General features: G+C 41.5%; 1 protein-coding gene across 1 annotated transcript in view; it reads left to right on the plus strand.

Moving 5' to 3' along the window:
• Positions 1-878: 878 nt before the first annotated feature.
• CDK5RAP1 (CDK5 regulatory subunit associated protein 1) overlaps positions 879-21,634 on the plus strand; it is a 43,583-nt gene continuing 22,827 nt past the window's right edge. The window contains 10 exon segments of the mRNA XM_032604192.1: positions 879-1,983; positions 1,986-2,100; positions 4,787-4,890; positions 5,508-5,542; positions 6,570-6,670; positions 8,589-8,799; positions 10,608-10,728; positions 15,399-15,629; positions 16,899-16,996; positions 17,697-17,752. Of these exon segments, the coding sequence (XP_032460083.1) occupies positions 1,939-1,983; positions 1,986-2,100; positions 4,787-4,890; positions 5,508-5,542; positions 6,570-6,670; positions 8,589-8,799; positions 10,608-10,728; positions 15,399-15,629; positions 16,899-16,996; positions 17,697-17,752 (1,117 nt within the window). The 5' untranslated portion in view covers positions 879-1,938.

Consider the following 21,634-nt stretch of genomic DNA (forward strand, 5'->3'; position numbering starts at 1 on the left):
AGATACTAAGAATATAGAAATGAATGAGATTTGTTCCCTGCTTTCAGAGACCTCTGGCTTACAAGGGATAAGCAGTAATTAACAGCAAAGTGTGATGAGTCTTGTGATAGTTATAAGGAGGCTTTGGGAACCTAGGGGAGGACCCCTAGACTTTGGCGGTGGTGGCCAGGAAAGGCTTCCAGGAGGAAGCAGAGACCTAAAAGTAGTGTAGGAGTTGGCCACATCAGTTGAGCAAAGATACATCAGCCCTAGAAAACAGCATGTGTAAAAGCCTAGAAGCTAGTGAAGATCAGTACAAAGATGTCTGGTATGGCTGGAGTGAGGTAGTCAGGCTGGAGGTGTGGGGTCCATTAAGAATATGTGGTGGAAAGTAAGTCTCCGCCTTTTGTACTTTGAATCACCTAGGTTCCTTCCTGGGAGGCACCCACTGTTTCTTATGCATTCTAGAGATATTGTGTGCATTTACAAATATGTACCTGAATATTCATGTCTTCTTTCCTGCACAGATTTGTGGATGGCCCGCTATATCTAGTATAGCACTTTGCTTCTTTGCTTTCTTGTCATGTATAGCTTCAACCTCACTTTCTAACGGTTGGATCTTATTCCATTGTATGGATGTAATGTGACTTATTTAACTAGTCCCCTATGGGTGACATTTAGATCTTTCCCGTTTCTTTGCTATTAGAAACACTGCTGCATCAAATATCCTTATGCATAGGTTATTTTGCACATGAGTCTATCTGTAGGATAAATACCTAGGAATGGAACTGCTTGGTCAAAGGGTTTTTGTGTGTGTGTGTTATTTTAAATTAATTTTTATTGGAGTATAGTTGACTTACAGTATTGTGTTAGTTTCTGCTGTACAGCAAAGTGAATCAGTTATATGTATACATATATTCACTCTTTTTTAGGTTCTTTTCCCATGTAGGTCATTACAGAGTACTGAGTAGAGTTCCCTGTGCTATACAGTAGGTTCTTATTAGTTATCTAGGGTTTGTGTGTTTGTAATTTTGATGGAAGGTGGCAAATTGCTCTCTGTAAAGGTTGTGCCATTTTCCATCTCTCTCCCCCAGCCATATGTGAGAGAGTCTGGGTGGGAAGTTTGAAGGGCAGTAATCTGAGACTCTTGGAGGTCGAAAGTAGTCACCGATCAGGCATATGGTGCCCCCATGTTAGATACTTTACTTTTGAAGGAACCCCAAAGAAGATGCCCTCAGTAAATGGTTTTCACAGTGTGGGGAGGCGGTGTAGCAAGGTGGCTAGGGACACAGGCTTTGTTGTAATAGAGACCTTTATTTGAATCCCGACTCTGCTGCTTACTGGCTGTGGGAGCTTAGGTAAGTCCCTCAGCCTTTCTGTCTATTTCCTCCTTTCTGAATGGGGATAATAATAGTGTCTGTTGCCTATGTTACCCAGGATGCTGTGAAGGTTTAAAGAGCTGATACACTTAAAGCCCTTGGAACTGTTCCTGGCACAAGGTGCTACTTTGTTATTTTGTCAGGGCTTCTCATTTCATCTCTACCACCCCTTTGTTTTGAAAACAGACTACCTGGATTTGCGTCTCATCTCTGGCACTTCTTTGTGTGATATTCGGCAAGTTGCCTCAGTTTTTTTCACCTGTAAAATATTATTAAGGGGACAATATTATTAAGAGTACCTTCTTGGGTTTTTGTGAGGATTAAATGTATTAATACACTTGGAAGTGCTTAGAGCAGTGCCCTGTATATAGTGTTCAATAAACGTTGGTGATGTCTGTCATTCTCTTGCAGTCTTTGGGCTGTTTTAGTGCCATGCATCCTTTACAGTGTGTCCTCCAAGCACAGAGATGTCTGAGGTGGGGGCCCTTGACCTCTGTGTCCTGGCTGCTGCTTAGGACCTGCAGGGCACACAGTGGTGTCCGCAGCTCTGCAGGTCCCAGTCCAGAGAGGCGGCAGGAGGATGGAGTTTGGAAGGATTTCAGCTCCAGGCTGGCCACTGGACCGACTTTTCAGCATTTTTTAAGAAGTGCTTCAGTTCCTCAAGAGAAACCGTCTACTCCAGATGTGGAGGACCCACCCCCATATCTCACAGTGGATGATCTTTTAGGAAGACAGAGAAAAGGTTGGTTTTACTTTACTTCTCTTTGGACTTCCTGCTTTACTCCTTTCCAGTATCTGTAGTCTGATTCTTTCTTTCTTTATTTTTTTGGCTACGTTGGGTATTCATTTCTGCACGCGGGCTTTCTGGGCTACTCTTGACTGCGGGGTGCGGGCTTCTGATTGCAGCGGCTTCTCTTAGTTGCAGAGCACGGGCTCTAGGCATGTGGACTTCAGTAGTTGCAGCACGCGGGCTTCAGTAGTTGTGGTGCGTGGGCTCAGTAGTTGCATCGTGAGGGCTCCAGGGCACGCAGGCTTCAGTAGTTGTGACGCATGGGCTTAGTTTCTCCATGGCACGTGGGATCTTCCTGGACCAGAGCTCGAACCCATGTCCCCTGGGTTGGCAGGCAGATTCTTAACCACGGTGCCACCAGGGACGTCCGATAGTCTGATTCTTAACAGGTCTTTTATTACAGACGTGGCTTTGGAGGGTTAACAGAGTGGGAAGGCTGCTAAGTTATGGAATTGTCAGACTCTACCAAGTAACAATAATATAAAGGAACTTATAGTTTTGGTACACGCAACTTGTGGGTAGAAGTCCTGGGTAGTCCTCTTTTTAGTTACCTTTGGAAACCCTTATGATCTCTATTCTGATTTTTAGATCATCCTAAGTTATAAGGTAGGTTTCATAATTGGTGCTGTAGAAAATCAGTATGCTTAGGCAGAGGTTTTCTGAGAAACATAATGCACTCAGTAAAAATGCCTTAAAAAAAACGTTTGAGGGCTTCCCTAGTGGCACAGTGGTTAAGTATCCACCTGCCAATGCAAGGGACACGGGTTTGAGCCCTGGCCTGGGAAGATCCCACATGCCGTGGAGCAACTAAGCCCATGCGCCACTACTACTGAGCCTGCGCTCTAGAGCCCATGAGCCACAACTACTGAGCCTGCATGCCACAGCTACTGAAGCCTGCGTGCCTAGAGCCCGTGCTCCGCAGCAAGAGAAGCCACGACAATGAGAAGCCTGCAGACCACAACGAAGAGTAGCCCCCGCTCACCGCAACTAGAGGAAGCCCGCACACAGCAATGAAGACCCAATACAGCCAAAAAAAAAAAGGTTGAAGAGACATTAAGAGACAACCAGATCTCTCCCCTTTTGCACTGTTTCAAAAAAAAAATTTCCCTTTATAATTCTTAATGATTTGGTTGCAGTCATATGGTGCAAATTATTTGTAATGTGCTATTTTCATTTAATATTCTTCCAAATACTAGTCTTTTTTTTTTTTTTCAAATACTAGTCTTAATAATTAAATTTAAAAACATTGGTGCAAAATATCACATGCTGTACCATGATGTTTTCCAATTGTTGGGACATTAGGTTGTCTCAAAAATTTTTATATTATAAATAACACTATAATAAGTGCCTCATATATATGTATACAGATACATGCATATATAGATAGCTTCTTTAAAAATTTTATTCTGGAATAAATTTCTAGGAGTTGAATTGGTAAATCAAGGAGTCTGTATACCTTGTGACTCCTGCTCAGTATTTTGTAGTCCTTTAACATTTGTTGTTCCCTTCAGTGTCTCCCTGACATAAGTTTGGTGTTTTCTTTTTTTATACAAGGGAAGTGAGCCAAGGAAGGTTTAAAAAAAAATCCTGATTGTTTCTTTTTTTTAAAAATTACTGATCTTTTCTATTGGTTTTCATGTGATTATCCTTCAACTTCTAACTCCATTTAGAATTTATTTGGGTTTGTAGATTAAAGTGCGTTGGTGGACACAGGGGTTGAAATAGGAATTTAGTTTGAAGGGTCTTACTACGGTGTGAAATTGAGGTTCTTGTAACTTGGTGCAAATGTGTTTTATGTCATGTTAGCCATGCTTGCTTTCACTTAAGACGTTTGAAGTTACTGTAGGAAGTTGCCTCATTTTTATTTTGTGGCTTTATGTACCCTCTGGCCACTGCTGCTCCCTCCAGAGTCTGGAGAACCTCATTTTGAGAAGGAGGAGTGTAACATATGGATTTTTTAAAAAATAAATTTATTTGTTTTGTTTATTTATTACTTTTGGCTGCATTGGGTCTTCGTTGCTATGCATGGGCTTCTCATTACAGTGGCTCCTCTTGTTGCGGAGCACGGGCTCTAGGCACACGGGCTTCAGTAGTTGTGGCTTGCAAGCTCTAGAGCATAGGCTCAGTAGTTGTGGCTCGTGGGCTCTAGAGCACAGGCTCAGTAGTTGTGGCTCACGGGCTTAGTTGCTCCGCAGCATATAGGATCTTCCCGGACCAGGGCTCGAACCCATGTCCCCTGCATTGGCAGGCGGATTCTTAACCACTGCGCCACCAGGGAAGCTCTAACATGGATTTAAATTTATTTCCCCCAGGTTGATAATTATTGTCAACTAGTTCTCCCCTTTCTAATTGTTTTTATAACCATATTTCCTGATTCTCAGGTGCATGTTTTCTCCATTTTAAAATGATACGGCTTGTAATTGGTGTGTGTATATAATGTAGTATTTCTTTTGTTCTGAAAGGCTGTCATTAATTTGGGGGTACATCTGGCAATTAATGATGCCTTAGAATTGAGGCAACAGGGGACTTAGCGGCTAACCAGTTGCCTCAGGTGTTTCTGGGGCATTTGGGGAGGCGCCCTTTTGAGACATGCGGTCCCTTTTCATCTGCCTACAGTGGAATTGCCCTCTCATTGCAGTCTACCTTGAGACCTATGGCTGCCAGATGAATGTGAATGACACAGAGATAGCCTGGTCCATCTTACAGAAGAGTGGCTACCTCCGGACCAGTAACCTTCAGGAGGTACACACATTTCCTGCTTCCCCTTGTTTCCTGGGCGAGATTCTGCATGTGTGCCAGTTCTTGGGTGGAGTTTCATGAGCAGGCTGTGGCCTAGTGAGAGTGAGTTCCCTTGAGGAAAGTGCAGTGTGGGACTGAGCTGTACTTTTGTTGCAGTTATTTTTGAAACTTTTAAGGTAGTGCTCATCTTCAGGCAAAGAACTAGGTTAAAAATGGGCTGTGATGGGCTTCCCTGGTGGCGCAGTGGTTGAGAGTCCGCCTGCCAATGCAGGGGACATGGGTTCGTGCCCCGGTCCAGGAAGATCCCACATGCCGCGGAGCGGCTGGGCCTGCGCGTCCGGAGCCTGTGCTCCGCGACGGGAGAGGCCACAATTAATGGGTACAGGTTTTAGTTGGGGAAGTTGAAGTAGTTGTGGAGGTTGATGGTGGTGATAGCTGCACAGCAGTGTGAATGTACATAATGCTACTGAACTGTACACTTAAAAATGGTTAAAATGGTAAATTTTCTGTTATGTGTGTTTCACCACAATCTGAAAAAAAAAAAAGGGCTGTGGGCAGTGATTCTAAAAGGTTAATTTCAAAGATCATAATTTTCTTTTTTTTCCTTGCTCTCCACCCAGGCTGATGTGGTCCTCCTTGTCACATGTTCTATCAGGTGGGAATTTGTTCTTTACCTAGAGAGTGAATATATCTTGTATAATAATGCCAGAGCCAACGGTGCCAGGCTGGCCCTACCTATGGAGATGAGCCAGTGGATTTGCAGTTTTACACCAGTGGAGATAGTAATGGTAGCATGTCAGGTCTTGTACTGAGTACTATACGTGCACTAACTAATTCTCACAACAACCCTATGAGGTAGGTGCTGTTATCAAACTCATTTTATTGATGAGGAAACTGAGAGTGTGCTGAGTTGCCCAGCTTTTCCTTGGGTTTTTCTTGCAGCCAATGGCACATGTTCGTGATGTACCTCACATCATAAGGGCTAGGTACCGTCCGTGGTCAGGGACAGAGTTCTTCTGAACAGAGATGGGTGGCATCCATCAGAAGTGAACATACCCTGTTCATGACTTTGTCTCTGTGTACAAGGCATGTTGGTGTTATGTTTCCTCAGCTGGCTATACTGTCAATTAATTAATCCAGCATTTTTGTCCTGAGGGTCTTGGCTGCAAGACATTGGACTAGGTTCTTTGAGAGATTCCGAAATGAACCCTTCCTCCATGGAGCCTGACTTTAAGGAGTCTGGTCTGATATGGGAACTAAGACACATACACAAATAGCTCTAACATCTGGCAGAAAGCACTAGGTAAAAAAATCAAACAGTAAAAAGAAATTGCTGAGTACAGGGAATAGAATAGTTAAAGTGACAGGAGAACAAACTCTCCAACAGAGGAGAGTTGGGGAGGGCTTTGTGGAGTAGATTGTTTTTGATTTTGGCTTAAAGGCTTGTCAGGATTTGGAGATGTTCAGGGAGGGCATCATTCTAGGAATAGTTTTGGCCACACCGCATGGCTTTCAGGATCTTAGTTCCCCAACCAGGGATTGAACCTGTGTCTTTGCAGTGAAAGCGTGGAGTCCTAACCACTATACTGCCAGGGAATTCCCATTCTTCCCATTTTCTTGCTCTTTTAGATTGCTTTGTAGTTTATTTTCAGGTTCAGGTCTACCTTTTTTGACCTCTGCAGGGAGAAGGCTGAACAGACCATCTGGAATCGTTTACATCAGCTCAAATCCTTGAAGTCAAAACGGCTCCGCTCCCGAGTGCCTCTGAGGATTGGGATTCTAGGTATCTGGTAATTTGCAGATTTTGTGAGTTTTGTGAGACTTGGGCTCCATGTAGCTTTATATGCTAGGATTTCCCTTAGAGGCTGGATTCCCAGTGGTGAAGAAATCTTATACAATCTTATACATGCCGTTCAACTCTTATACTTAATGTCAGAGGCTGTAGGATTAAATGAGATAAAGCTCATAAGAGGGCTTTTCTTAGTGCCTTAAAGTAATAGGTACTGTACTCAGAAAGTGATCTGTCCTCACTAGGCTGATGGGGCTCATGGTGGTGCAGAGTAGTGGATAGGAGAGAGTTTGGAGTCTGAAGGGGCCGCTTGAATTTACCACGTAGGCACCTTTTATCTTGACTCCTGAAGCATGCCCAAGTGAAGATCTAATTATTCACTGACCAGTATAATAGCCACTAGTCACATGTGGTCATTTAAATTTAATTACACTTAAATAATATTAAAAATTCACTTCTTCAGTCTCACTAGCCACATATCGACTGCTCAGTAGCCACACTTGACTAGTGCTACCAGTTTGAACAGTGTAGATACAGCACATTACCATTGTCTTAGAAAGTTCTATTGGACAGCTCTGGTATAGATAGCTGGGAGGAATATTTCAAAAATAAATATTCTGTACCCTCATGGTCCCAGAATTTAGTCAATATACTTAACCTTAAAATAGACTGTGTCCATTGTGGAATAGTTAAATTAATTCTTGGTGATGATGGGTCGAAACACAGGTTGGAGCATATCCTTTATTACACAGATTAATGTACTCAGTGATGCAGGAGGATGGAAAGATTAGCTAGAATGTTTTGTTCCATTCCAGTTCCTTCATTATAGAAGCCCCTGGGTATATATCTGTTAGGAATGTCAGAAATCCCCCAAATAGTTTTTTTTTTTTAATTGTGGTAAAGTATATGTAACATAAAGTTTACCGTTCGGACCCTTTTAGATGAACAGTCCAGTGGTATTAAGTACATTCACATAGTTGTGCAGCCATCACCTCCGTCCATTTCAGGATCTTTTTCATCTTCCCAAACTGAAACTCCACACCAATTAAGTAATGACTCCCCATTCCTCCCTCACTTCAGTCCCTGGCAACCACCATTCTACTCTCTGCCTCTGTGAATTTTACTGCTCTGGGTACTTCGTATAAATGGAATCATACAACATTTTGGTGACTGGCTTTTTTCACTTAGCATAATACCCTCAAGGTTCATCCAGGCTGTAGCTTGTGTCAGACTTTCCTTCCTTTTTAAGGCTGAATAATATTCCATTGTATGTATATATCACATCTGTTTATGGACGCTCAGATTGCTTCCACTTTTTGGCTATTGTGAATGATGCTGCTATACACGGTTGTACAGCCAAGAATAGTTCTTAAACCAGTGTTTTTAAAGGTTTTTTTTTTAATAATGGGTTTTTAAATTGTATAGTTTTACTAATAGTGGTATTCTTGATTATGGAAGATACCAGCGTAGATGGATAACTCATTTCTTATAGGTTTTAATAAGTATTATGGGCAACAAGAGGGATAAAGTGTGTAAGTGCAGATGTATATAAATAAGTTTTATTTTAATAAATCAAGTTCCTGACACAAAATAGTTTTTATTTGTAGCACCAAGTAATTTTCAATTGAAAAAAGAGGTGGTTCATGTCTAGAAAGGTTTTTGGATGGTGGTTTCATTTTTTCCAGGCATTTAATTGAATTGCTATAGAGCTCTTTTCCTGTGGTTTTCTTATATAGGAATATGCAGGTTCCAGAGGTATAGAAGTGTTGGGCAAATTTGAGGGATGCTGCTAAACTCTTAGAGAAGTTTCTGTGACCTGGTCTCTCATCCAGCTGGAGAGAATGTGTACTAAAAAGAAGTGAGACGAGATGAATTTGGGAACAGGTCTTAGCTTATTTCTTTTCCCTCCCAGGCTGCATGGCTGAGAGATTGAAGGAGGAGATCCTCAACAGAGAGAAAACGGTGGATATTTTGGCTGGTCCAGATGCCTACAGGGACCTTCCTCGGCTGCTTGCTGTTGCCGAGTCAGGCCAGAAAGCTGCCAATGTTCTGCTCTCTATGGATGAGACCTATGCTGATGTCTTGCCAGTCCAGATGAGCCCCAGTGCCACTTCTGCTTTTGTGTGAGTCACTGACCAAGAGATGGGGAGTCAGCTTCTCCTTTCTTACTTTTAAAATAACATGTTAATTTTATTACATTAAAAAAATTAATGCACATAGTACAAAAAACTGAAAACAAAAGATGGCATAGTAAGACTCCCTCACACCTGTCATCCTCAGTCTCCTAGGCTCCCTCTCAGAGGCAGCCATGTTAGGAGTTTCTTATATAATCCTTTCAGAGGTATTCTTTGCACATGCATTCATGTATATAATATGGAATCTTTCCTACCCTCCCTTCTATACTCTTATTATTTTTTTCACTTAAAATATCTAGAGCTTTCAGGATCTTTTTGTGCCCTCCTCTGATCTTTTAAGTTAAAAAAAGAAGATCTGATGACAAAATAGTTCATGTTTGTTGAAGAATATGTGGAAAGATAGAAAAACATAAAGAAGAGAGTAAGAATTACCTATACTCCTACCAGCTAATGATAAAACACTATTATCAGTTTGGTGTGTATCACTCTGTTCTTTCTTCTGTGTTTGTATGTGTATGCTTTGTGTATATTTATTTATAAAAATTGGCTCTTGGTGTACTTGGTTTTATAACCTTTTCATATTTAAAATAATGTACATTTGTTATGTCATGAAATTTTCTCTAACAGATTGGCAAATAGGCTTATAGCCTATTTTTGTAAATAAAGTTTTATTGTAATACAGCCATACCCATTTGTTTATATATTATCTGTGGCTGCTTTTGCCACTACAATATCAGAATTGAGTAGTTGTGAGGAGGATGAGTCTCTACTGTATAGTCTGCAAAACCTCAAATATTTACCATCTGTTTTTTTACGGAAAAAGTTTGCCAACCTCTCATTTTAATGGCTGTCCAATACTGTTGTTGGAATGCTTTATAAAAATTAATAGCTAACATTTATTTAACAGTCCTTCAGTGAACATCTTTACTATACATCTATCCATCATTATTTCCTTAAGATAAATTTAGGCTTTCATATACATGATGCAATGAAAGAGGGTGATGTAACTTAGATACTTAGCATTTGGATCAGGAATGAGTGAGAGATGCAGAACCTTGTGTTTTAAATCCAAGGTCTCCATTCCTAATACACTCTTTTTTTTTTTTTTTTTTTGTGGTACGCGGGCCTCTCACAGTTGTGGCCTCTTCTGTTGCGGAGCACAGGCTCCGGACGCGCAGGCTCAGCGGCCATGGCTTACGGGCCCGGCCACTCCATGGCATGTGGGATCTTCCCGGACCTGGGCACGAACCCGTGTCCCCTGCATCGGCAGGCAGACTCAACCACTGTGCCACCAGGGAAGCCCCCTAATACACTCTTTATAGTATTTATTTTTTTCTGGTCTAGATTTAAAGAGTTCAAAAATATGTAAATATAAACAGTAGAAAGTCCAGGTGCGGTACGTCTGCAACCCATTCATTCGCCACTGCGGTCCCTTAGGGTAACCACTGCATCCACCAGTTACAGTTTGGTTTATATCTGTATGATTAACACATAATAATTTTTTTTTTGGCCGTGTTTTGCAACTTGTGGGATCTCATTTCCCCGACCAGGGATCGAACCCAGGCCGTGGCAGTGAAAGCCTGGAATCCTAACCACTAGGCCACCAGGGAACTCCTCATAATAGTTTTTAAAGATAAAAAATGTCTGCTTTATTGCTTCTTAGATCTCCGATTGGTCCAGTGTGAGCCTGTTGCCAAGAGAATTCAGAGCCAAAGGATAATGCCAAGGGAGCTGCTCCTTGGGTTGGACCAGGCCATCCTGCTCCTGTTACTAAGTTCTGGTGCTTTCCTCCCCAGGTCTATCATGCGAGGCTGTGACAACATGTGCAGCTACTGCGTTGTTCCTTTCACACGTGGCCGGGAGAGGAGTCGGCCTGTTGCCTCCATTCTAGAGGAAGTGAGGAAGCTTTCTGAGCAGGTGAAAAATTCTCCAGCCCTTCTTACTGTGAGCGTGTTTGTGGGAGGATGAGGACAACCTTTCTAGTTTTGCAGCCTGTGCTGTCTCTAAGCTGTACAAGTTTAGAACCATACCTGGCCAGAAGGAAATACCTGGGTATACATCTTGGGTTTGCTGCCCAGGAATTATAGGCAGATCCACTGAGAGGTTTGCTTGGGCGGCAGCACAGTAGAATGGAGAGAGCGTGAGTCAGATGAGTGTGAATTCTGGCTCCACCATTCTCTGGCTTGATGCCCTGGCATAGGTCACTTAACTATCTTCTTCAAAACACGGTTTCCCCATCTATGAAAAGAGGGTAGATACCTTCTTTGCTAGGTTATTGGAAGGACTGTTACTGGAAGGACAGTTGTTACTGGCACTTAGTAAGTTTTCAGAGAATGATTTATTAGTCTGTCTTTGTATTCTAGGCTATTCCCAAATCTCTTGTTCATTTTATCACTGAGCCAGCTCACTGGTTGGGGGATAGAGTTTAGGTGAGGGTAGTGAATCAGATCAGAGGCCAGAGGGGAGATATCTCCTGCCTTCCTCCTATTGGGAGCTGGTCCCTCAGCCCTTGAGGTCTCTCCCTAACTCTAGGCCCTAATATTCCAGCCCTGAAAAAGAGGACAATAGGTGGGAATACAGAGCTTTTCTTCCACTTGAGTCTCTGTGTTTTCTTACTTGCTTGGCTTAGGAACCATGGGAGGCTAGCCCCTGCTCCAGTTCTAAGTCAACAGTTTGCCTTTGTGCACTCGGGCACGCTCTCTTCTCTTCTCCCATCCCCAGATTCTCAGTTCCCTGATTCGGTCTCTGGCTGCTTACAGGCACTGTGAGTATTCTTCATACCTTACCTCACCCAGTGCTATCCAAAGTGGTCTAAAGTGGTCTCCTTCCTCTCCCCTTCCAGCTCCCCAGTAGTACCAAAACTCACTCCTTTGGTAAGGAGATATTCTGTTTAAATAGACTGAGGTGATGACAAAAACCCCCTAACTTTTCTAGGGTATTTGCATATAAAAGAAGGAACTTAATAACATTAAAGTGAATCTTAGTGAATTCAAAGACACTGACTTATGAAAAATTAAGATTCTGCATTGTGTGTGTGTGTTTTTAAAAATTAATTAATTAATTTGGCTGCATCGTGTCTTAGTTGTGGCACTTGGGACCTTCGTTGTGGGATGCAGGATCTTTTGTTGCAGCGCGTGGGCTTAGTTGCCCCGCAGCATGTGGGATCTTAGTTCCCTGACCAGGGATTGAACCTGTGTCCCCTGCAGTGGAAGCGTGGAGTCCCACCCACTGGACTGCCCGGGAAGTCCCTGAAATTTAATAATCGTTACATTTTGCTATATTTACTTTATTTTTTTTGTTGTTAAGTATCTCAGAGTACAGCATGACATTTCACCCTTAAGGGATTGTGCATCCCTAAAAAAAAATAAGGATATTTTCAATACCATTAATTCCTCTAAGAGGATTAACAAAAAATGCTAAATATCTTTTCATTTTAGTCCACGCATATTCAAATTTTCCCAATTGTCCCATAACTCTTTTTGCATTTGGTCATTACATCTCTTTATATGTGTGTGTTTTACTTAGTTTTATATCACTATCTTTTAAAAAAAATTTCTGGTTTGGAATAACTTCAAACTTTTCTGTAAGAAAAGTTGCAAAGATAGTTACCTCTAATGTTAACATCTCACTTAACTTTGGTACATTTCTTACAACTAAAAGATTAGTATTGGTATATTATCGTTAACTAACTTCAGACTTTATTCTGATTTTGCCAGTTTCCCCACTAATGTCTTCTTTCTGGATCCAGTCCAGGATCCATGTTGCATTTAGTATACCCTGTTTTTTTAAGCTAACATTATGTCACAACTTGTAAAAATAAATAGTCTTTATGGAGACTCGGGTTTTGACAGTTAAATGTATTGCATGGTCCTGGAGTGGGATTCTAATCAGGGGAAAAAAATGTTTAAAAAAATTACATATGTGGCTTCCCTGGTGGCGCAGTGGTTGAGAGTCCGCCTGCCGATGCAGGGGACACGGGTTCGTGCCCCGGTCCGGGAAGATACCATATGCCGCGGAGCGGCTGGGCCCGTGAGCCATGGCCGCTGAGCCTGCGCATCCGGAGCCTGTGCTCCGCAACGGGAGAGGCCAGAGCAGTGAGAGGCTCACGTACTGCAAAAAAAAAAAAAAATTACATATTTTAATGTGATTGTGATGTCATTGCCTAAGCAAGGTTGTATCCTGTCTGTGATGGTGTGAACATTTTCTCATGTCATTAACAGCTTTTAATTTATTTTTGTAGTTGTGTGGCCTTCCTTGGTATGGATGCACTATGATTTACTTGTAGGACAGCAGCTTTCGATTTGCTTTCAGTTCTTCCTCTGTTAAAACAGTGCTGTGTAGAAGTACATCTCTATGCATTAATCTTTGTCCATCTTAATAGTTATATCTATAAGATAAATTTCTAGACATGCCGTTGCTGAATAAAGATTAAGAAAAAAAGTTATAAAGGACATAGGACAGTTGGTGAAAATTTGGCTTATGGAATGTGGATTAGATAATATTATCAATATTTCTGATTTTGATAATTGTCCTGTGACTACTGTTATATAAGAAAATATTCCTATATGTTGAAATATTTAGAAGTAAAAGAGTATGATGTTTGCAACTTATTCTCAGAAGACTTAGAAAAATGTGTGCTTGCGTGTGTGTGTAGAGAGACAAAGTATATACATGAGGTGTGAATGTGAATAATAAAGAAATAGGACACAATGTTAACAGTTATTGAATCTGGGCAAATAGTATATGGGAGTTTTTTTTTTTTTTTAATTAAAAATAAATAATTTATTTATTTGGCTGTGTTGGGTCTTAGATGTGGCATGTGGGATCTTTTCATTGTGGCGCATGGGCTCTTTGTTGCGGTGTGCAAGTTTCTCTCTAGTTGTGGCACGCGGGCTCCAGAGCACTTGGGCTCATTAGTTATGGCACGTGGGCTCTCCAGTTGTGGTGCATGGGCTCCAGAGTGCGCAAGCTCAGTAGTTGCAGCGCGGGCTTAGTTGCCCCACAGCATGTGGCATCTTAATTCCCTGACCAGGGATTGAACCTGCTTCCCTAGCATTGGAAAGCGGATTCTTAACCACTGGACCACCAGGGAAGTCCTGGTAGTTTTTTACACCATTGCAATTTTTCTATAAGTTTGAAGTTATGTCAAAATAAAATTATAAAAAATAGTCTTTATAGAAACCATTATTCTTCTTTCTGAACTTTTACAATGCAAATTTTCAAACAGACAGGTTGAAAGACTAGTCTAATAAACATGATTATTAATATTTTGTCATATGTCCTTTATCTGCCTACCTCTGTAGATATATAAATATATATATATATTTTTTTTTTTTTTTTTTTTTTTTGCGTTATGCGGGTCTCTCACTGTTGTGGCCTCTCCCATTGCGGAGCACAGGCTCCGGACGCGCAGGCTCAGCGGCCATGGCTCACGGGCCCAGCCGCTCCGCGGCGTGTGGGATCCCCCCGGACCAGGGCATGAACCCGTGTCCCCTGCATCGGCAGGCGGACTCTCAACCACTGCGCCACCAGGGAAGCCCTATAAATATATTTTTTCTGAACCATTTGAAAGTAAGTGGTAGTCATCAGGCCACTTTGCCCTGCATCCGTCAGTATGTATCTTCTCAGAATAAAGAATTTTCCCCTTCATAACCATAATACCATTATCATTTGTAGGAAATTTAACAATTAACTAATATTCTCTAACACACAGCCCATATTCAAAATTTATTAATTTATCCAAAAATATCTTGTTACTGTTCTGTTTTCAAACCAAGATCCTATCAAGATTTGTACAGTTTTGTTTGATTGTATTGTAATATTTCTTCAAACTCTCTTAATCTAAAACAGTCCTTTCACTTTTTTTTTTTTTGTTTGTTTGTTTGTTTGTTTTTTGCGGTACACGGGCCTCTCACTGTTGTGGCCTCTCCCGTTGCGGAGCACAGGCTCCGGACACGCAGGCTCAGCAGCCATGGCTCACGAGCCCAGCTGCCCTGCTGCATGTGGGATCTTCCCAGACCAGGGCATGAACCCGTGTCCCCTGAATCGGCAGGTGGACTCTCAACCACTGTGCCACCAGGGAAGCCCCCCTTTCACTTTTTTGTTGTGTGTCTTAAATGATGCATTAGACATGTCTGGGTTTGGCTGATTGCTTCCTCATGTTGTCATTTAAAATATTGCCCTGAATTCTGGTAAACTGGAAGTTAGGTGTAAAAGCTTGATGGGATTTAGACTAAATGTTTTTGGCAAGAATACTTCATAGGTGATGGTTATATAACATTCAGTGGACAGAATGGTGTCATAACTTGATTTTGGGTGTTATCAATTAGCCATTATTATTGAACATGGGGCTTGAATCCAGCTTTTTTGCTATTCTAAAAAATGCTTTGAAGATTTTTTACATAAGGTTTTATTCTGAAGTTCATTTCTTCAGACAAGGTGCCCAAGCATGAAATTATTGGGTTAAAGACAGAGTACATTTATGGATGGCTCTTGGTAGGTTTAGCTAATTTTACTTAGAGATTTGGTATGAAGCTGCCAAACATGTTTTAAAATTGCTTCCAGTATATTTATTTTCCGTTTTTCAGGGGCTGAAAGAAGTGACACTCCTTGGTCAGAATGTTAATAGTTTTCGGGACAATTCAGAGGTCCAGTTCAACAATGCAGTGTCCACCAACCTTAGCCGTGGCTTTTCTACCAACTATAAAGCCAAGCAAGGGGGCCTTCGTTTTGCTTACCTTCTGGATCAGGTCTCCAGAATAGATCCTGAAATGAGGATTCGTTTCACCTCTCCCCACCCCAAGGACTTTCCTGATGAGGTGAGTATTGAGAGTTTAGTGTGTCGAACTGACATCAGTATCCTTAAGCATGCCAAAGGCTGCAGCCAGTAGCATGCAGCAGAGACATCCGTCCTCAGAGGATCAGGGGATCCTGTGGTGTATTACTATATATTGCCCTCTGAATCTACCCATCCTTTGGAAAGATTTGAAGTCTCCCGAGGTGGGGGCAAGTAAAGGACTGATACTAAGACCACCAGTGGGACCATGAGGGCTGTGTGGAGAGAGGTTTTATTACAGGATGTTGTGGGAAGGGCAGGTGGGGGGGCAGTGTGATGCAGTGTGAAACAGTCTAGACTTTGGCCTCAGAGCTGAGTTCAGTCCTGGCTCTTCCACTGCTTTACCAGTAGGGGTGACCTTTTCAACTTGTCATTTTTGTTTGTAAAATGGTTAATAATCACTTCCTGCTTTGGGTTATTGAGAAATAGATATAACAGGTAGAACGTACTCGGCAATGTGCTTGGCATGTAGTATGTAGCTCACGTGTGAAACCTTTTTTTGGAAGGTTTTTTGTGTTGGTGAAATGTTTGTCTTTTGGCCCCACCCCTACTTTTTCCCCTCTGTGTTATTTGTCTTATTGAGTTGTGAAAGTTCTTTATGTATTCTTTTTTTTTTTTTTTTTTTTCTTTATGTATTCTTAATACAAATCATGTCAGTATTTTGTATTACAAAGTGAGGCCACTTTGTAATACAAAGAGAGTGAGGCCTCTCACTGTCATGGCCTCTCCCATTGCGGAGCACAGGCTCCGGATGCGCAGGCTCAGTGGCCATGGCTCATGGGCCCAGCCGCTCCGTGGCATGTGGGATCTTCCCGGACCGGGGCACGAACCCGTGTCCCCTGCATCGGCAGGCGGACTCTCAACCACTGGGCCACCAGGGAAGCCCTAGTTTTAGTTTCTTGATGGTATCTTTTAAAGTGGCTAATTAGTTTGTAAGCTGGATGAAACAAATGCTGTTTTTCCTTTCTTGCCTCTGTTGGCACTACCCCTGTATAGCCCCATGGCTTGAATCTGACCTCTGCTTACTTTCTTCACTCTTTGAAAGCAGAGGTGCTATCAGGTGAAATGTCTGGGACAGACAGAACGTGGATTGAGCAAAAGTAAAGATTTTCGGTAATTTATATGTTTGGTTTAGTCAGCCTCTTAATTCTCAAAAATTAACCTTGGTGGAGAAACAGTGGGGGGTGGTATTCCTTTCTGCAAGATTCTTTGGTGTGACTTTGATGACCTTTAATGTGTTCTATTTGATCAGGTTCTGCAACTGATTCACGAGAGGGACAATATCTGTAAACAGATCCACCTACCAGCCCAGAGTGGAAGCAGCCGTGTATTGGAGGCCATGCGGAGGGGGTCAGACTTGCTTGCGGGGTGGGGGGGGGGGCACCCCATACCTTTCCATGTTTCCTTAAGGACCAAGCAGTGTCTAAGAACCTAGTGTAGTGTGTGGCACACAGTAGCTGCTCACTAAATATTTATTACATGAGTAAACCCATGGACATTATAACTTGCTTCTGTTCATTCTATAAGTATAGACCGAGGACTAGATCACTCATTTCATTTGTTTAGCATGTGTTTTATTAAGCACCTACTGTGTGGCACACTGAGATTTTAATCCTTTAGCTTTTAACATTAAAGGTTTTTAGGTCTTAGAATTTAAATATAGCTCCATGTATTCACTCACTTTGGGAATAGTAAGTATAGCAAAGATAAGACTGAAAGGATCATGTGACAAATGGCAAGCTGTATGGAACTAGTAATTTCCTTGTATTCCACATTGGCAAAGAGTTTTAGAGATATTAAATGTTAATTTATCTTCATTTCTTAGTTAAATAAAAACATCTATTTAGAGTAATTTATGTTCTTGAATTAAAATTTTATAGGCTTTGGATTAGGTTATAGTACAGGATTTGGATCAAAAGGACTCTTCTGGATACTTACTCTTGTACTGTCCTATGTGAATGAGAAGTAATTACATGTGATTAGTTCATTATAGCATTCATTTAAAGAAGATTGGTTCATCTAAGCGTTTTCTTTTTGTACTTTATTGCAGATATTCAAGAGAAGCTTATGTGGAATTAATTCATCATATCAGAGAGTCTATCCCAGGTATGTTTAAGAAACATATTTTGCTTAGCACATTACTCTACCAGTGACCCCAGTCTTCTTGGTCAGATACAGGCAACACCTGTGGTAGTACATTGTGTCAACTTTCTCACTTCCTTTGCTCCTTTTCCTTTCTCTCTTTCTCTTCTTTCCGATTTTTTAATATCTTGGTCTTGCTAGATATACTCAGAGGTGTGGATTAGCTTGTGGCCTCAGGTACTAAAGGGATTCCTTTTCTATAGTCTTTGTGTTTCTGAACACATGAGAGAAACCTCGTTCCAGCTCGTTAGCTGGCAAAGTTATAGTCTAAATTAGTTCTGATTTGGGAGCAATTGATATCTTTAAAAATGTGTACTTAGAGGTAATTCCTTTCTTGTTATCGTAACCCTTACTCCCCTTTCTCTTTTCCCTTCCTCCGAATAAAATTACTCTGTAAGTCTTTTAGTTTAGATTTGTTGACAATGTCTACATTGTTTTACAAATTTCTAATTATTGTAACTTGTGTTCTGTACCAATACTTTCATTTGGATGGGACAGGATAGTGTGGAGGTTCTCTGGGCTGCAGTTTTCTCATCTGTAACATGGAGTTAATAGTACTCACCTTATTGGATTGTTGGGATAATTAAATAAATTAAAGTGTGTTGGAACATTGTGTTTAACTTCAAAAGTATATGTTTGGATGAGGTACTGAAACATTCTTCATGATAGATTGCATGCTGGGTCATGCAAACCATGGGAAATTTAAGGAAACTGAAGTCATATCAAGCACCTTTTCTAGCCACAACATTGTGAGATTAGAAATCAACTACAAGAAAAAAACTGTAAAAAACACAAACACATGGAGGCTAAAAAATGGATTGCTGAAGAAATCAAAGAGGAAATCAAAAAATTCCTAGATACAAATGAAAATGAAAACATGATGATCTAAAACTTTTGGGACACAGCAAAAGCAGTTCTAAGAGGGAAGTTTATTTATTTATTTATTTATTTAAAATTTATTTATTTATTTTTATTTGGTTGTGCCAGGGCTTAGTTGTGGCAGGTGGGCTCCTTAGTTGCGGTTCACTGGCTCCTTAGTTGGAGCACACGGGCTCCTTAGTTGTGGCATGTGAACTCTTAGTTGTGGCATGTGTGTGGGATATAGCTCCCTGACCAGTGATCGAACCCGGGCCCCCAGCATTGGGAGCGCAGAGTCCTAACCACTGCGGCACCAGGGAAGTCCCTAAGAAGGAAGTTTATAGCAATATAATCTTACCTTAGGAGACAAGAAAAACCTCAAGCCACCTAACCTTACACCAGAAGCAACTAGAGAAAGGAGAACAAACAAAACCCATAGTTAGCAGAAGGAAAGAAATCTTAAAGATCAGAGCAGAAATAAATGAAATAGAGATGAAGAAAACAACAGAAAAGATAAACTAAACCTGGTTCTTTGAAAAGATAAACAAAATTGATAAACCTTTGGCTTATATATAAGAATATAAGGGAAAGGGCTCAAATCAATAAAATCAGAAATGAGGGAATTCCCTGGCAATCCGGTGGTTAGAACTCCTTGATTCCCCTGCAGGGGGCAAGGGTTTGTTCCTGGTTGGGGAACTAAGATCCCTAAGATTCCATATGCCATGTAGCACAGCCAAAAAAAAAAAGAAATGAAAATGAAGAAGTTACAACTGATACCACAGAAATACAAAGGATCATAAGAGACTACTACAAGCAACTATTTGCCAATAAAATGGACAACCTAGAAGAAATGGATGAGTTCTTAGAAAGGTAAAATCTTCCAAGTCTGAACCAGGAAGAAGTAAAATATGAACAGTCCAATTGCAAGTACTGAAATTGAAACTGTGATTAAAAAACTTCCAACAAGGGACTTCCCTGGTGGCACAGTGGTTAAGAATCCACATGCCAAAGCAGGGGATGGGGGTTTGAGCCCTGGTCCGGGAAGATCCCACATGCCCTGGAGCAGCTAAGCCCGTGTGCCACATCTACTGAGCCTGTGCTCTAGAGCCCGTGGGCCACAACTGCTGAGCCCATATGCCATAACTGCTGAAGCCCACGTGCCTAGAGCCTGTGCTCCACAACGGAAGAGGGCACTGCGATGAGAAGCCTGCACACTGCAACGAAGAGTAGCCCCTGCTTGCCACAACTGGAGAAAGCCTGCACACAACAACGAAGACCCAACGCAGCAATAAATAAATAGATAGATAGATAGACAGACAAACCCACCCCCCAAACTTCCAACAAACAAAAATCCAGGACAAGCTGGCTTCACAGGCAAATTGTGTCAAACATTTAGAGAAGAGTTAACACTTATCCTTCTGAAACTATTCCAAAAAATTGCAGAGGAAGGAACACTCCCAAACTCATCCTGTGAGGCCACCATCACCCTGATTCCAAAACCAAAGATACCACAAAAAGAAAATTACAGGCCAATATCACTGATGAACATAGATGCAAAAATCCTCAACAAAATACTAGCAAACTGAATCCAACAGTACATTGAAAGGATCATATACCATGATCAAGTGGGATTTATCCCAGGGATGTAAGGATTTTTTTCAATATCCACAAATCAGTGTGATATACCACATTAAGAAACTGAAGAGTAGGGGCTTTCCTGGTGGCGCAGTGGTTGAGAGTCCGCCTGCCAATGCAGGGGACATGGGTTCGTGCCCCGGTCTGGGAAGATCCCACATGCCGCGGAGTGGCTGGCCTCGTGAGCCATGGCCGCTGAGCCTGCGCGTCTGGAGCCTGTGCTCCACAACGGGAGAGGCCACAACAGTGAGAGGCCCGTGTACCACAAAAAAAAAAAAAAAAAAAAAAAAAGAAACCGAAGAGTACAAACCATGTGATCATCTCAGTAGATGCAGAAAAAGCTTTTGACAAAATTCTACACCCATTTGTGATAAAAACTCTCCAGAAAGTGGGCATAGAGGGAACCTAACAACATAATAAAGGCTATATATGACAAACCCACAGCTAACATCATACTTAAGGGTGAAAAGCTGAAAGCATTTCCTCTAAGATCAGGAACAAGACACTTTTTTTTTTTTTTTAATTTTTTTTTTTTTTTGCAGTACGTGGGCCTCTCACTGTTGTGGCCTCTCCTGTTGCGGAGCACAGGCTCCGGACGCACAGGTTCAGCAGCCATGGCTCACGGGCCCAGCCGCTCTGTGGCATGTGGAATCTTCCCAGACCGGGGCACGAACCCGTGTCCCCTGCATCGGCAGGCGGACTCTCAACCACTGCGCCACCAGGGAACCCCAAGGAACAAGACACTTTTATTCAGCACAGTTTTGGAAGTCCTAGCCATGGCAATCAGAGAAGAAAAAGAAATAAAAGGAATCCAGATTGGAAAAGAAGAAGTAAAACTGTCACTGTTTGCAGATGACATGATGCTATACACAGAAAATCCTAAAGATGCTACCAGAAAACTACTAGAGCTCATCAATGAATGTGGTAAAGTTGCTGGGTACAAAATTAATGTACAGAAATCTGTTGCATTTCTATACACTAGCAACAAAAGATCAGAAAGAGAAATTAAACAATCCCATTTACCATTGCATCAAAAAGAATAAAATACCTAGGAATAAACCTACCTAATGGGCAAAAGACCTGTACTCTGAAAACTATAAAACACTATCAGACGAAAGTTAAGAAACTATAAGATCAAAGAAATTGAAGATGACACAAACAGATGGAAAGATATACTGCGTTCTTGGATTGGAAGAATCAATATTGTCAAAATGATTATACTACCCAAGGCAATCTACAGATTCAGTGCAATCCCTATCAAATTACCAATGGCGTTTTTCACAGAACTAGAACAAGCAATTTTAAAATTTATATGGAAACATAAAAGATGCCGAATATCCAAAGCAATCCTGA

Source organism: Phocoena sinus, chromosome 15 (assembly GCF_008692025.1).
Source record: "Phocoena sinus isolate mPhoSin1 chromosome 15, mPhoSin1.pri, whole genome shotgun sequence".
NCBI classification, from domain to species: Eukaryota; Metazoa; Chordata; class Mammalia; order Artiodactyla; family Phocoenidae; genus Phocoena; species Phocoena sinus.